Here is a 14,438-nt window from a genome sequence, read left to right as displayed (position 1 = left end):
GGTATTTCTAGTTAGCATACAAAATAATGGGTTTCATTATTACATGTTCATACACATAACATTGTACTTTGCTCATATTTGTTCCCACACTACTCTCCTCCCTTCATTCATATGCTAAATTTACATATTTATATAGCTTTCTCCTGTACATTTTCCTCTAACTTAGCTTGTCTCTTAGCAGAGCTAGAACTGAAGCTCTGGATTTGTGCACACTATATGTTTTTTTTTTTTTAACTACACATGCTTGAACCCAAGGCACATGCTTGATTCCTGTGTGTTGGGTGAATGCTTGATTCCTGTGTGTTGGGTGAACACTTTACTGATGAACTATACCCTCCAGCCTTCCTGTCTTAGTACTTTTAGCAAATGTGTTTCCTTCTTTTGTCTTCCTACCCCTTTTTAAAATGGCTAGGTGGAAGCTCATATTAGATAGTAAAATACAAAGAGCATAAGGTTAAAAATACTTTACAGGTAAGTAATCCTAGTCAATCTGCTCTGCACATGCACACATTTCCCTATTTCACTTGAGTATTTTTTTAAGAGTTAATTATTATCCTGCCTGCATGTATGCCTATATACCAGAAGAGGGCACCAGACTTCATTATAGATGGTTGTGAGCTACCATGGGATTGCTGGGAATTGAACTCAGGTCCTCTGGAAGAGCAGCCAGTGCTCTTAATCTCTGAGCCATCTCTCTAGCCCTTGAGTATTCTTTTAAGCAAAGAGTTCACATATGTGTTTTCATGTAGAAGCTTATGTATTTAAACAATAGAATTAAAAATACAAGTAGCCTTAAAAAAGTAAAATAAAAAATTGCAAGTAGCTGATTCAACCTGTCTCCATTCCTTTCAGCTTCAAGTCAGTTTCCCAAAGCTCTGGAAATCTTTAAGCATCCTTCCCCTATAATAAGTTAAAAACATCAGGAACTTGTGCCTTCCAGGGCTCACACTCTGTGACCTCTGAGTGCTAACCTTTCATTATACAGTTTGTTCCGACTTAACCTATGCATTTGCTCACTGAAGCACTCACAGTGCTCTCTGAGTAGCTTTGGTGGGCAATCATACGGTTGGTAAAATCTTCTAGCCATGCTGACTCTCAGATTGTAACAACCCATTAGAAAATGTGGTGGCTGGGTTAGTAGATATTAAAGCAGATGAAGATGTTAACACATCCCATTGTAACCACTATAAGCTTTTAGGGCTGAGGCATTGCCCAGGATGTGTAAGGTCCTAGGCTCAATCTTTAGAAGAAAGGGGGAAGGAAAACTCAATTTGAGGTTGCCTTGACAATTATAGCCTGCTGTGGTACTTCACATCTGTAATCCCAGAACAGAGAGGAGGATCACTGAGTTCCAGGTCAGCCTGGACTAGAATTGAGACTCTGCCTCAAAACCATAGTTTGGGGCTGAAGAGATGGGTTAGCAGTTAGGAGCACTTGCTATTCTTAGAAAGGATCCAGAACCCACAACTATCTGTCACTCCAGTTCCTGGGGATATGACACCCTCTGACCTCTGCCTGCTTCTGCACACATGTGGTGTGCATATATATGTATACTTAAGTACACATACACAAAAAAAATTTAAAACAAAACCGGGCATTGGTGGTGTTCGCCTTTAGTCCCAGCACTTGGGAGGCAGAGGCAGGTGGGTCTTGTCTTTGTGAATTCAAGGCCAGGAAAAAAAAATTAAAGCAAAATTATTTTTTTTTTTTTTTGACAGGGTTTCTCTGTGTAGCTTTAGAGAGTCTGCCCTGGAACTCACTCTGAAGACCAAGCAGGCCTTGAACTCGCAGAGATCAGCCTACCTCTGCCTCCAAGTGCAGGGATTAAAGGAATGTGCTACCATTGCCCCACAAAGCTGGCATCTTTTTATTGCTTTCTGTAATACTCAGTTCCAAAGGCCATGTGAACTGCAGAAACGAATTTTCCCCCATTCTCTTGCTTTTTTGTGGACTCATTAGATTAACTTCTGAAAGAAACATTTTGAGCCTGAGTTTGCTTTAGAACACTAAAGCACTAGGTAAGGAGACTGAAGTGTGTAAAGCAGTGAGATCGTCCAGCAAGTTTGGTGTATTCCTAGCAAGCCCCTGTTTGGATGTTGCCGAATTTACACTTCTTGGAAGTTATTTGACCGACAAAATCTGTGAGGGGACAGAACTGGGGGAAACAAGTATTCATTACATGACAGCACCCCACAGCAACTAAAGGAGCTAAAAATCCTTAGTCACAGAAGGAAGTCTTGCTGTATCTGGAGTGCTTTTATCAGTCCTGTGTGCACCTGTCTTCCTTCATGATGGTAAACCATAGGTTTTTACAAACAGTACACACCACCAAGTTTCTATCCCTGAGTTCAAGACTAGCCCAGGCTACATGAGACCCTGTCTCAAACACAGTACAAAAAAAGTTATGGATGAAGGTGGGCTCAGGAACAAAAAGGACGGCTCTCGTTTAGTTGAGTAATTTTCCTTGGTTTACATAGGAGGAACTTGGGGCACAGACACAGGGTGAGTTTCCTCTGTTTGTTCCCTAATGCCGGAGACTGAGAACCAAGTAAGGCAGTGTTTTCCCACTTTAAGTCCTAGCCGGTGAAATGACTTGCGGGGTGGGGGTAAACACTGCTGGCCAAGTCCTTAGCTCTAATTAGTTGGCCCTTGACCCTTCCATTCCTGCTGCAGATCGGAGGGGTTCGGAAGCCCCAGGGCTCGTTTGGACTGCTGTCTGCAACAGTGGCAAACTAGTAATTTAGGTCGCCCTCAGCAAAGAGAGAGGAAAGAGGACTTAGTGAAGTGTTGTCTCCCTGCTACAGCGACTACGTGTTCATCACTCGGGAGGCTTCTAAGCCCTCTATGTGGGAAGGCGGAGCTTCCTCTGTGGGCGGTGATAGGTGGGGCAGGGCGGGGCGGGGCGGGGCGGCGTTTCCTTCACAGGCAGGGTAAGGCGGAGCCTCTTCCGAGGGCGGGGCAAGGCAGGGCTTCCTCCCAGGGAAGTGAAGGGCGGGGCAGAGCCAGGCTTCCTCGGTGAGGGGGCGGGACTTCCTCCGTGGGGCGGGGTAAGGAGAAGCATCTTCCGTAGGAGGGGCGGGGCTTCCTCTACGGGCGTGGCGAGGCTCTGCCAGCCTTCCTGGATCCTCCACTGCGCATGGCACGCTGCGTACCTCCCGCCCAGCAACCGGCCTGGCGGCAGCGCGGCCACCAAACTGAGGAGGCGGAGCCGAGACGAGTCGGTACTGCGCTCTGACTCCTAGACCAGGTACCGGGTGGCGGGGCCGCCTGGTGCGCTCCCCAGGGCCAGTTCCTCTCGCCCGACTCGGAGTCCATCGGGGGCGCGCCTCAGCGGCCATCCCGGCTCACCCTCGCCCTCCTCGGGCCCTCATTTAACCCGGGCTCTGGGTTCCCACATTGAGGTGTTACAGCCTGAGAGCAGAATAGGCTTGGGCCTGGCTGGGGAGACGCTGAGCGGAGTTGCCGGACCGGAGAGGCCAGCTCCTGCCTGCCCTCCCCATCTTTTCCGGGGCTTCCAGACTGGGTGCCTGGGACCAGATGTCGTTTTGTCCTCCCGCAAAGTAGCAGCAAATCCTGCTGCCGACCTCTCTCGACCCCTCCTTCATTTCAGGCGGTGCTGGTCAGGCATCGACTTGAGCCCTCATAAGGAAGCAAGATCAGGGTTACTTTCTGCTTTGGTCAAAACGAAGAGTTTCTGATTGTCTTTTTAAGTGCTCCTCAGCAGTTTTGGGTACCGGGGCTGGCGGCTGAGAGTGAGCATGACAGAGGGGGAGTAAAGTATAATTGTTCATAATTTTAGGAAATAAAGAGATGACTTCTAAACTCAACCTTCACCTAAGGCCCTAAGATACTTAGACTTGACCCCTTCTCAAAGGGGAATCTGTCTTACTGAAATACCTGCTAAAGTAGAACCAAGTTCCAATATATGGACGGGTCTTCATGAACTAGTTGATACTTTAGAGATACCCAACACCCGAGACTGATTCTGGTCCCTGAGAGGTGATACACCAAATTTGAGACTACAGGAGTGCTTGCTTATCGCTAGTGAGGACTTGCATTCCTTTGCCCCCGCACTACTCCAAAAGAAGAAAAAAAAAGGCTACATGATAATTGAGTCGTTAGTTATGGTGCTGATCTGCTCAACTCTCTTCACCCTTTAATTAGGTTTCTTAGAGTTTTGACTATGTTTATAGTTGTGATCTCAGACATGAAGGAGATTTAGGGGATAGTGACAAAAATAGAAAAAAAAAAGTCAGAACAAGTGAATTCTTCTTTGTGTACTTCTTGTGGTGGGAAAGGTAATGAGGCAATTTAGAGTGTGGCTGGGTGGCCCCAGAGGTGGCTGTGGAAAAGAGGACATGCTGCTGAAGCATAAAGACCGGAGTTCCAAGCTCTCGAACCCACGTAAATAGCCATGTACGGCCAAGAGTTTGTGCCAAGAGAAACACCGGAGCTTGCTGGCTGCCAGCCTGTGTCCAGGGTTTGTGAGAAACCTTGTCTGAAGGGAGTAAGGCAGAGAGTGGTGGAGTAGGACATCCGTGTCCTTTAACCTCTCACGCTTACAAAGGGACACACACACAACTAAGACAGGGAAAGTAAGTGGTTAGTGGGAGCTTGGGAGCTTCTGTAGCATAGGATACTTGAGATGACTATTCAGTGAGTGTCAAAATTAACCTGGGGACAAGAAGGGAAGCAGGGTTTTTATTAGACTCCCCTTTTTTTTTTTTTTTTTAAGATAGGCTGTAGCCAAGGATGATGCTAAATTCTTTGTCCTCCTGTCTCTGTATCCTGAATGCTGAGATTACAAGCATGAGCTACCATTCTCAGCTTTGGATTTCTGTCTCTTTTATAGCCTTAGCTGTTGGCCTCTAAAACCACATAGCCATATTAAACTCTTCTTAAACATCAATAGTACTTTCCTAACAAATGGCTATTCCCCCCCTTTTTGAAAGATAGAATCCTCAGCATTATTGAACTGCCAGTCGGTGGTGGCACATGCCTTTGATCCCAATACTTAGGAGGCAGAGGCAGGTGGATCTCTGTGAGTTCCAGACCAGCTTGATCTACAAGAGCTAGTCCTAAAACAGCCTTCAAAGCCACAGAGAAACCCTGTCTTGAAAAACCAAAAAAAAAAAAAAAAAAAAAAAAAAAATCAGAGCTTTCATATTTCTGGCATTAATTCAGTGACATATTAATCTCTTCTTGGTCACTCAAGAGCATAAACACACAATCAGGACCATCATTGTAGAACGGGCTCCCAGATAAGGTATCGTCTCTGCAGTTTTCAGTCAGACTACAGCCATATAGCTAGGAGAATTTGTGAAAGATAATTCTCCAGCCTTGCTTGGCTGTGCAAGCTTATCATCCTAGCAGCTAGGAGCATGGAGGCAGAGAATCAGAAGTGCAAGGTCATGAGCAGCTACATAGTGACTTTGAAGTTCAGCTTTGTATGTAGGAGGCCCTGTCTCAAATTATCCAAAAGGCAGAGAATGAGCTCCCTAGCTTGAGATGCTGTGGCAGCTTTATAATGTCTTTATTCTTAGCCACTCTTGTTTCTTGGTGTTTCCACTGCTACACACTCTCACACTCTGATCTACAGAAACACTGTTTTCTAACCAGCATTTTACCCCTCCCTTTTTTCATTCTTTTATAGAGTAACATTTCTTGGAATGTTCTTCCCAACAAGATTTCTCAAAATGTTAGTGAATACCATGGTCCACATGCCAGCAGCTCTGTCATGTCCAGGCAAATTGCAGCCTGAATTTTAACACATCTCTTAAGTGATTTGTGGGCACAATAAGATGTGAGACACACTGTTTAGACCACTATTGTCTGTCCTTTTCTGTTCAAAGCTTACAGTGGCTTCCTACCCCCTGCTAACCCAGCCTCTTGTTAGCATGCATTGAAGGTGTTTTCATGGTTCTCTCATACTGGAGTATGTTTTCAAAGTGGTAACACACTTCTCCGGTGGTTATTTAGTGTTACTGAGTGAGTATTGTGTGGCAAACACTGTTGTTGAAGCCAGAGACACACCCTTGTATAAGACAGCAAATACTAGAGAATAGTTACCTTTGATACTCCAGGCCCTCTGCCACTCAGCCATGTTTTTGCTGAATTCCACAAGTTGCTGGTTCCTTCTTGTCCACTCTCTGTCCTGTGTATTGGTGTACATCCCACTTCCACAACCAGTTAAGGTGCTACTCCCTGGAGTATGCTATGTTTTACACCATTGTGAATTGCTATGGTCAGGCACCAGGGCCCTGTCAAAAGGAGGTGCATGCTTGATGAGGAAAGCTACCTGGGTTTCTTCCAAGGCCTGACCCCAATATAGACTCTGGGGTTCTAGGACAAGTTGAAGATCCCATACCCTATAAATCTCTTCATCATATCTACTCTTTCAGATAAAGAAAAATAAAACAAGATTTTTTTTTTCTGTACTAGGGATTAAATTTAGGACCTTGGGCATTCTAGGCAGATGCTATTCAGCTTAGCTTTTCTGACCTATACTTTGTTTGAGAAATGGTTTCCCTGTGTAGCCCTAGTTGTCCTGGAACTCTCTCTGTAGACCAGGCTGGCCTCAAACTCAGAGATGTACCTGCTTCTGCCTCCCGAGTTCTGGGATTAAAGGTGTGCATCATTACTGCCTGGCCCCAACGTATACTTTTAATGTAACTATTGGCTATCTTAAAATAATTTTTGAGTTTATGCATGCTAGCCAAAACTGGGGCCTTATTCTTATTTCTGAGGACTTCAGTCATCTCAAGTAGTAGTATAGTCTTAAAAGAAAAAGTAGTTGTTGCTCATAAATAATGAAGCTGTTATCTAGGATGGGTGAACCTCAGTGGTAGAGTGCTTTTCTACCATGTGTGAAGCCCTGGGCTGGATATCTAGTACTACAAATCAATAAATAAAAAGGCTATTTCTGTATCTTTCTACTAAGACTATTGCTTTGCAATGTATTATGGTGTTATACATTCTTGATAAAAATGGATTTATGCTTTGAATGACCTTTCTTCCATCTGCCTTTCTTTCCACTTTAATTTTGTATTTTAAAGACATTTGAAAGCAGCATAGTGATCTTAATGTCACACAAAGTAGAAAAGGAAAGTCCCTCAATATTCATATGTCTATTTGTTTTTAGATTTTTTTTTCCTTGATCCAGAATCTTTTCGGTAGCTAAGCTGGCTTTGAACTCTTGATCCTCCTATCCCAGTCTGCCACAGCACCTAGTCTGCAGTGCAGCATTCAGGTCTAACCTCAGAGTCACATCTAGGCTACGACCTGGAATTCCTGATCCTCGTGCCAAGTACTGGGATTACAGGCATGCACCACCACACCCATTTTAAAATGGTTTTTCTTTTGTAGAATCTTTAGAATCTTTTAAGTACACAGTCATGTTATCAGTAAATAGTTTTACTTTCAGCCAGGTACAGCTGGCTGTCCATAATCCCAGCCGTTGAGTCTAAGTCAAGAGGACTGTTTGAAGCCAGCCTGTCTATATAAAGGACTTTGTCTCAAAATTAACAGTGCTGGTATCTTACAGGTAGAGTGCCTGCCTGCCATGCCCAAGGCCCCACAGGAAAGAAAGGAAAGTCACTTCAGTTTACTGAACATTTTAATTCAAAGTAAAAATTGCACCTATATTTACAATATTCAAGTTTCATTAAATCAGCCAAAAAAAAAAAAAAAAAAAAATACTGGGTGGGTGCGGTGCCATGATCCTAGCATTCAGGAGACAGAGGTAGGAGGATCAGAAATTCAAGGTCATCCTCTCTGTATATTTGGTGAGAGATCACCCTGGATACCTGAGACCTTGCCTCAAAAAAGAAGGAATAAAAGTCTGGTGAAATCTCAGCACTTAGGAGACAGAAGCAGGTGGACCTCTGAGTTCAAGGCCAGCTTGGTGTACCCAGTGAGTTCCAGAGTGCTGCACAGAGAAACCTTGTTTCAAAAAGCAAAAACGAGGGGGGAGGGATCCAGAGAGTTGTGCTCTTTGAACACTGCCTGGAGCTTCTGCTTGCCAGTACTGAAGCGTTCAGAAGTGGGGGGCAGACACAGCGATGTTCAGGTGTGGGGGGCAGACACCTGCTTTGTCTTTAAAGGAAGCTCACTCATTGTGCACTTTGTTAGCTGGCTTTTGCACTTGCCTTTCTCCAAGGTGAAGACATTTCTTTCCATTTATCCATTGCACCACTTCTCCCACCTACCTTACCCTGCCTGCTGCTGCTTCTTTTTTTTTCTCGAGACAGGGTTTCCCTGTGGCTTTGGAGACTGTCCTGGAACTAGCTTTTGTAGACCAGGCTGGTCTTGAACTCAGAGATCCTCCTGCCTCTGCCTTTGAGTGCTGGGATTAAAGGTGTGCACCACCAATGCCCAGCTCCCTGCCTGCTTCTTAACAGTCCTGCTACGTACAGAGCCCATGCTGACCTGCAGTTCTTCATCTTCCTGCCTCTGCCTCCTGAGTTCTGAGAATACAGGAGTGCATTGACATGCTGGACTCCAAACTTCATTTCTTATAGTTTCAGAATGTACTTGCTCCAAGTATATCCAAGTTTATTATCACACAATACAATTCTAAACAAATACTCAGAAGTTAGCAAGTTATATGTCTGGTATGGTGCCTTGAAATGGTAGACCAGTAGTACATTTTGTTCCACAGAGAAGCTTTATGTAGACTGGGCATGTTGTTTAGTAGAATGTCTGCCTGAACATCCATCCTGATCACAGAACCTAGGTGTGGTGTACACCGCCTGTAATCCCAGCACTCGGGTGTGGACACAGGAGTTTCAGGAGGACAAGGTCATTCTTTACTCTGTAGTGAGTTTGAGGCTAGCCTTTGCTACAGGAGACTTTGTTTCAGGGGAGAAAAAGATGTTTCTATAAAGAGATTTAACCCACTCTTCCTGTTTCTCTTTTCCTTTTAGGCGTAAAATTTTGAGATTGCAGTAGGTCTACACAGTAGGAGCCCATGTCTTTTCTCGTAAGTAAACCAGAGCGAATCAGGGTGAGTGTCTTGATTCTTCAGGGTTTCTATTTTCTCTTCTGGAAAGTCAAGGGTTTGAGTGGACATTGTGGTGGGTCACTTTGTCTTGTTTGAATGTGACACTCAGAACTATCTGGTGAAAACCAGGAAGGTGCCTTATTTTATGAATTGGTCAGTCATATGCAGAATGAGTTGGGCTTTTTCTATGTAGTCACATAGCTGGTAAAGATCTTGCTCCTGTTTTTCATGGATTTATGTTTTTACAATCAGCAGATTGTAGTTACTGGGATACATTTCTAAATATAATCATGAAGAGTCATTAAAATTATCTGAAGAATTTATTATACCTTAAATTTTTCATCAGGGGCCAGTGAGCCCAGGAGTCTAGGGGCTTGCTGCCATGTGTGACATCCTGAATTCAGTCCCTAGGACCTATAGTGGAAGGAGAAGCCTGACTCCAACATGTCCTCTGATCCCCACATACACACATGACACACATGCTCAAAACACGTAAGTGTAACAAAAGAGCTTATGCTCACCTGGCAGGAGAGAGACCATGATATGAAGCTGGTTTCACAGACCAGGACTTATCCAAGGCACTCAGATGTGCTGATAGCTGATGTGTTCTCCTAGCACAGGAAACTCAACCATGTAATTGTGATAGTGCACATGGTTCCCACGATCCCCTGTAAAAAAAAAAAAAATCTTATCAGATTGACCTTAAACAAATATTAGATTTAGTTTCTTTATAAATAAGCTCTAGTAACTTCACTAAAAAAGCATGTGGCTTATGGTCCAGTGAGCTGGCTCAGCGGGTACAGGGCCTTGCTTTGAGTCTGACAACCTGAGTTCTATCCCAGAGAACTCATAGTGAGAGGAGAGAAGTGAACCCCACGTGCTGCCCTCTGACCTTTACATGTGTGGCCCTTTCCCAACAAAATATACAAATGTGATGGAATTCTTAAAATACTCATCAGTTTTATCAAGTACTTAATTTTTAAATGCAATAATGATTATAAAGATTTCAATCATTTAAGTGTTATGAGAGATGAGTTTGCTTCGCTTAAATATTATATAATATAGTGCATAAGAATTTTTATGAAAAATTTGGGGGTGTGTTATTTAATTCAGAAAAAATTGTTACAGAAAAGGACAAAGTGATTTTATAGTTTCAGTACATATTATATAGCTTATTTTAGAATGTCCTTTCTTATGTTTATATGCATAAAAGCAAGTTACACTGTAAGAATAAACTTCAGTGTTAAAAGGAAAAGGTAACCCTCTCCTCAGCCTGTACTCCATTCAGTGGAAAGAATGTCTCCTTGCCAAACTTTAATACCAGTCATGAAGTGAAACAGAATCTGGACTCCATTGCTTTTAAACATGAGCCACATTCCTATCTTAACCTGGCCCGATGAAGGCGAAACCAGACTCCTGATTAGTATAATGGAAATCTAACGCTCACCTGAAATGGACTGGTTAGGTGTATATTGATTGCCCTAGTTTAATCCTGGTGAACTTCCCTTGTAAATGTGCTGGCTTCAGCAGCCTCTACCCACACTGGAGTGACACTGAGAAGATAGGTGTGCCCGCTATGTAAGGACAACATGCAGATCTCTGACATGAAATTAGAAGGGTTCTATATGAGATGGAATGAATGGAGAACCAGAGTGGGGAAGGGGCAAGGTGACAGTACTGAGCCATAAATATGATCAGGGTATATGATCTGCACGTATAAAAATGTCATACGGAAATTCATCCTCCTATACAATGACTAGATGCCATTGCAAAAGAGAAAAAAAAAAAAAAAAAAGAACTGGACACGGTATAATCTGTCACTTGAGAAACTGGAGGATTATGCAGTTTAAGGCCAGACTAAGCTACAGAGAGAGACCCTGTCTCAAGATAAAAATTAGACAGAAGAAAGCTTTGTAGATAAAAGAATATGGAATATCCTGGGTCTCATTTTATAAACTAATGGAAGCTTGTGAAGAATTCTTTTATTCATGTTTTCTATGTATTGAATTCCAGTTATACTTTTCAAATTGGTACTGATGATCCAAGGCTTCTGCAAAGAATTATCTATGAAAGCCGGATGGTAGTGGCGCACGCCTTTAATCCTATCACTGGGAAGGCAGAGGCAGGTGGATCTCTGTGAGTTCAAGGCTAGCCTGGTCTACAGAGTGAGTTGTAGATAGCCAAGGCTGTTATACAGAGAAATTCTGTCTCCAAAAACAAAACAAAAAAGGAGAATATCTATGGAATAAATAAGATGGAACCAAAAATCGTTTTCTATATAGGAGAGGGAAAAATATTATTAGGAACAGTTCCATGTATTTCCCCTCTTCCACACTTATGAACCAATCGTCATTTTGCTTAAGGTTGGATACAGAAGACTAGAGAAGGGAACAAATCTATAGTTTGTAGTCAATTTCAAGATCCTTTCCATGGAAATGGGTCCGATATTGTACTGCTTGTTTTTATGTTTTTGTGGGGTTTGTGATTGTTTTGTTTGTCTCTAAAGGCTGGTAGCACTTTGTTGTGGCTTAGAAGATGTACTAATTCTCTTTGGGGTTTTCCTCTTTAGCGGTGGGTCTCGGAAAAGTTCATTGTTGAGGGCTTAAGAGATTTGGAACTATTTGGAGGTAAGTACAGTATGGCACTTAGCCATCATTTCAGGATAATTATCACTATTCTTCTGCTGACTAGATCAATTTATAGAAGTATAAACTGTAACAACTGTAAACTATAGTTGTTAGATTGGCTTCTTTTTTAATATGGAATTTCCTAGAAATTTGTGAATGAATCAAGCAATTATTCTTGGCCTGTCTTGAATGTTAGTTGGAAAGCAAGTACAAAGACCTGTATATTTCTTATGAGTGTCCAGTTGAAACACATACTGTTAAATTGAAATTTTTCAAAGTATGTAAGACCTGGTGGTAAAGGCCTGTAATTCTGTTCTGGATACTTGGGAGACTGAAACAGCAATATTGCAAGCTCAAGACAAGCTTGGGCAACTTAGTGAGACCCTGTGTCAAATTGAAAAGTGGAAAAAAAAAAAAAAAGAACACAGGTCAGTGGGAGAAGCTTTAGGAGTCTCTTTCTCTCTCTCTCTCTCTCTCTCTCACACACACACACACACATACACACGCGCGCGTGCAGAGTCAAGACTAAGTAAAAATGTTATAAAAGTTCTGGTTGTATAGATCCATATAGTTGATTCATTTTTTTTTTTTTTTTCATAGCTGGAATCGTGTGACTTTAATAGAACTAAGGAAAAAAAAATCTGTCAGAGCAAAAATACTAACCTTCTATTATAATAGATTTTTTGACCTCTTAAGCTTGCCCTTTGTCATTTAATAGGCACAGACATTCCTGTTTGGCCCTTCCCAAAGTAAGACCTTTTTGGAAATGATGGTCTTAGTTTAGGGCAATGAAAAGGTTTGCTGTAAAAATAGTAGTAGTGGCTAGGTATGTTGGCACACACCTGTTTGCTACCCTTGCACTTGGGAGGCAGAGACAGAAGAATCATTGAGTTTGTGGCCATCTTACACTACATAAGGGAATTCAAGGGCAGATGGGCTATATAACAAGACACTGTCTCTAAAAACCAAAAGATAATTATAATAACAAAATATTGTAGTCCCATTCATTGTTTCCAATGAATTGTGATATTCTAGGCACCCTGTAGATAAAGAAACAGCAGTCCACAGCATCCACAAATAGATCAAGTAACTGAAAACTCAAATGTATTAATGGGGGGGGGTATGAGTGCTATATATTCCTGCAGGTCAGAAGAATTACAGATGGTTGTGAGCCACCACATGGTTGCTGGGAAATGAACTCAGGTCCTCTGGAAGAGCAGCCAATGTTCTGAGCCATCTCTCCAGCCCCCCGAGTGTATTAGTTACTGGATGGTACCTATTAATTGATTAAAGAATCTCAAAGAAATTCTAAAGTAGTGTTGCTTATGGACTTTGCCAAAGTGTTATATTTTAGGTAAGAGCTCACACACACAGTATATAAACTAATGGAAGAAAAAATAAGTTGTGTTACTAATCTCATCTCCCTCCCACCATTAATGGAAATAAAGTGCCCTAAAATTAGTGGCTGATGATGGCTCCGTGGGTAAAGATGCTTGCTTTGTCTGGAACCCATGTAAAGGTGACACATGTGCTCATACATGACACATGTGCTCACACACACTAACAGTTTTTTATAGAAATTGATTTCTTTTTTTTTTTTTTTCCTTGCTGGTCTCTTTTGAGATGGGGAGCCTTCACTGACTCTAAACTCAGAGATCCCTTTGCGTCTACCCCTGAATGCCAGCATTAAAGGGATGTGCCAGCATACCTAGCCTCTGGCTGTCTTTGACAGCATCCTAGTCTCACACAACTTGGGATTTGCCTTCTGTCAGGAGGATAGAGCATGTAAACCACCACTCTCTTGGCTTCTCACCTTTGACTAACTGCCATAAACAGTGGCTTCCGTTGGTAGTATACCAGAAAACTGCCACCTGAGGGGGAAATACCACTCCTTTGAAAAGTTGGGACCAAATTACTCTTCCTCTAATTTTCTGTATCAGGTAGTAGGATACTTACACCGTATGTCTGGTGATTAAACTTTCCTCCTCTGACTTGCTGTAGTTTAAGGTATTTAAAATTGTGTGATTTAAGGAAGTTTGAGAACGTGTAACCCCTGTACTTTACAGTGGAAGACCTGTACTAACTTCTTCTGCTGAGTTGGGTAGATGAAACCCGGCCATCAGGGTGCTGGGCAGGCTTACTCCCCTGCACTACACCTCAGCCCCCATGTTAATGCTTTTTATTACTTTTGAAGATGGAAAAACTCAAGGGTACACACAGAGGATTTGTGAGCAGGAGGGCACTTGGTTGTCCTGTGACTTGTCCATTTCATTCCCAACAGCTGGTGCCCAAAGCCACTGCTGTACTCAATTCAGAGTCAAATGTCTGTGACTTGGAGACTCAGTTAGGCAATAATATGTGTGCTGGTGCTGCCCTGCTGAAAACAGTTTGCCTTAAAAACAAACTAGGCCCCTCACCCCCACTCCCCCAAAAGCAGTCTAGTCTGTACACTCCTGAGAATCAGCCCACCAACCCTTTAAAATGAATTTTGGAGCCTGACAAAGTGGGTCATGATTTAATTTCAGTATTCTGAGGGGCTGCAGCAGGAGGATTGCCACAAGTTCCAGGCCAGCTTGAGATATATATCTAGATACTATCTCAAAATGAATAAAGGGCCAGGAGTGGGTGAGGGCACTTGCTGCCAAGCCGAATGAGCCGAGTTCAGCCCTTGAGCCCACATGAAGGAGAGAATCAGCTTCCACAAGCTGTCCCCTGCCTCCAACACACATACTATAATAAGTGCTATAGTTTTTTTTTTAAAAGAGCTAGACAGATGGCTCAGCAGTTAAGAGCACTGGCCACTCTTCCAA

The 14,438-nt window shown here is 42.8% G+C and overlaps 1 protein-coding gene across 6 annotated transcripts in view; it reads left to right on the top strand.

Moving 5' to 3' along the window:
* Positions 1-3,080: 3,080 nt before the first annotated feature.
* The window catches only part of Strada (STE20 related adaptor alpha), a 30,400-nt gene continuing 19,042 nt past the window's right edge, over positions 3,081-14,438 (top strand). Inside the window, exons 1-3 of one of the 6 annotated variants that reach the window (XM_051179139.1) lie at positions 3,081-3,247; positions 8,925-8,980; positions 11,571-11,628. In XM_051179139.1, coding sequence (XP_051035096.1) covers positions 8,969-8,980; positions 11,571-11,628 — 70 coding nt within the window. In that variant the 5' untranslated portion in view covers positions 3,081-3,247; positions 8,925-8,968. Of the gene's footprint in view, positions 3,248-8,924; positions 9,005-11,570; positions 11,629-14,438 lie in introns of those variants that run through there. The other 5 variants (XM_051179134.1, XM_051179150.1, XM_051179145.1 and 2 more) reach the window with 5 other exon arrangements.

The sequence above is a fragment of the Phodopus roborovskii genome, unplaced genomic scaffold, assembly GCF_943737965.1.
Source record: "Phodopus roborovskii unplaced genomic scaffold, PHOROB, whole genome shotgun sequence".
Classification (NCBI taxonomy): Eukaryota; Metazoa; Chordata; class Mammalia; order Rodentia; family Cricetidae; genus Phodopus; species Phodopus roborovskii.
The sequence above is the reverse complement of the archived record's forward strand: the minus strand, read 5'-3'. Positions and strand labels throughout refer to the sequence as shown.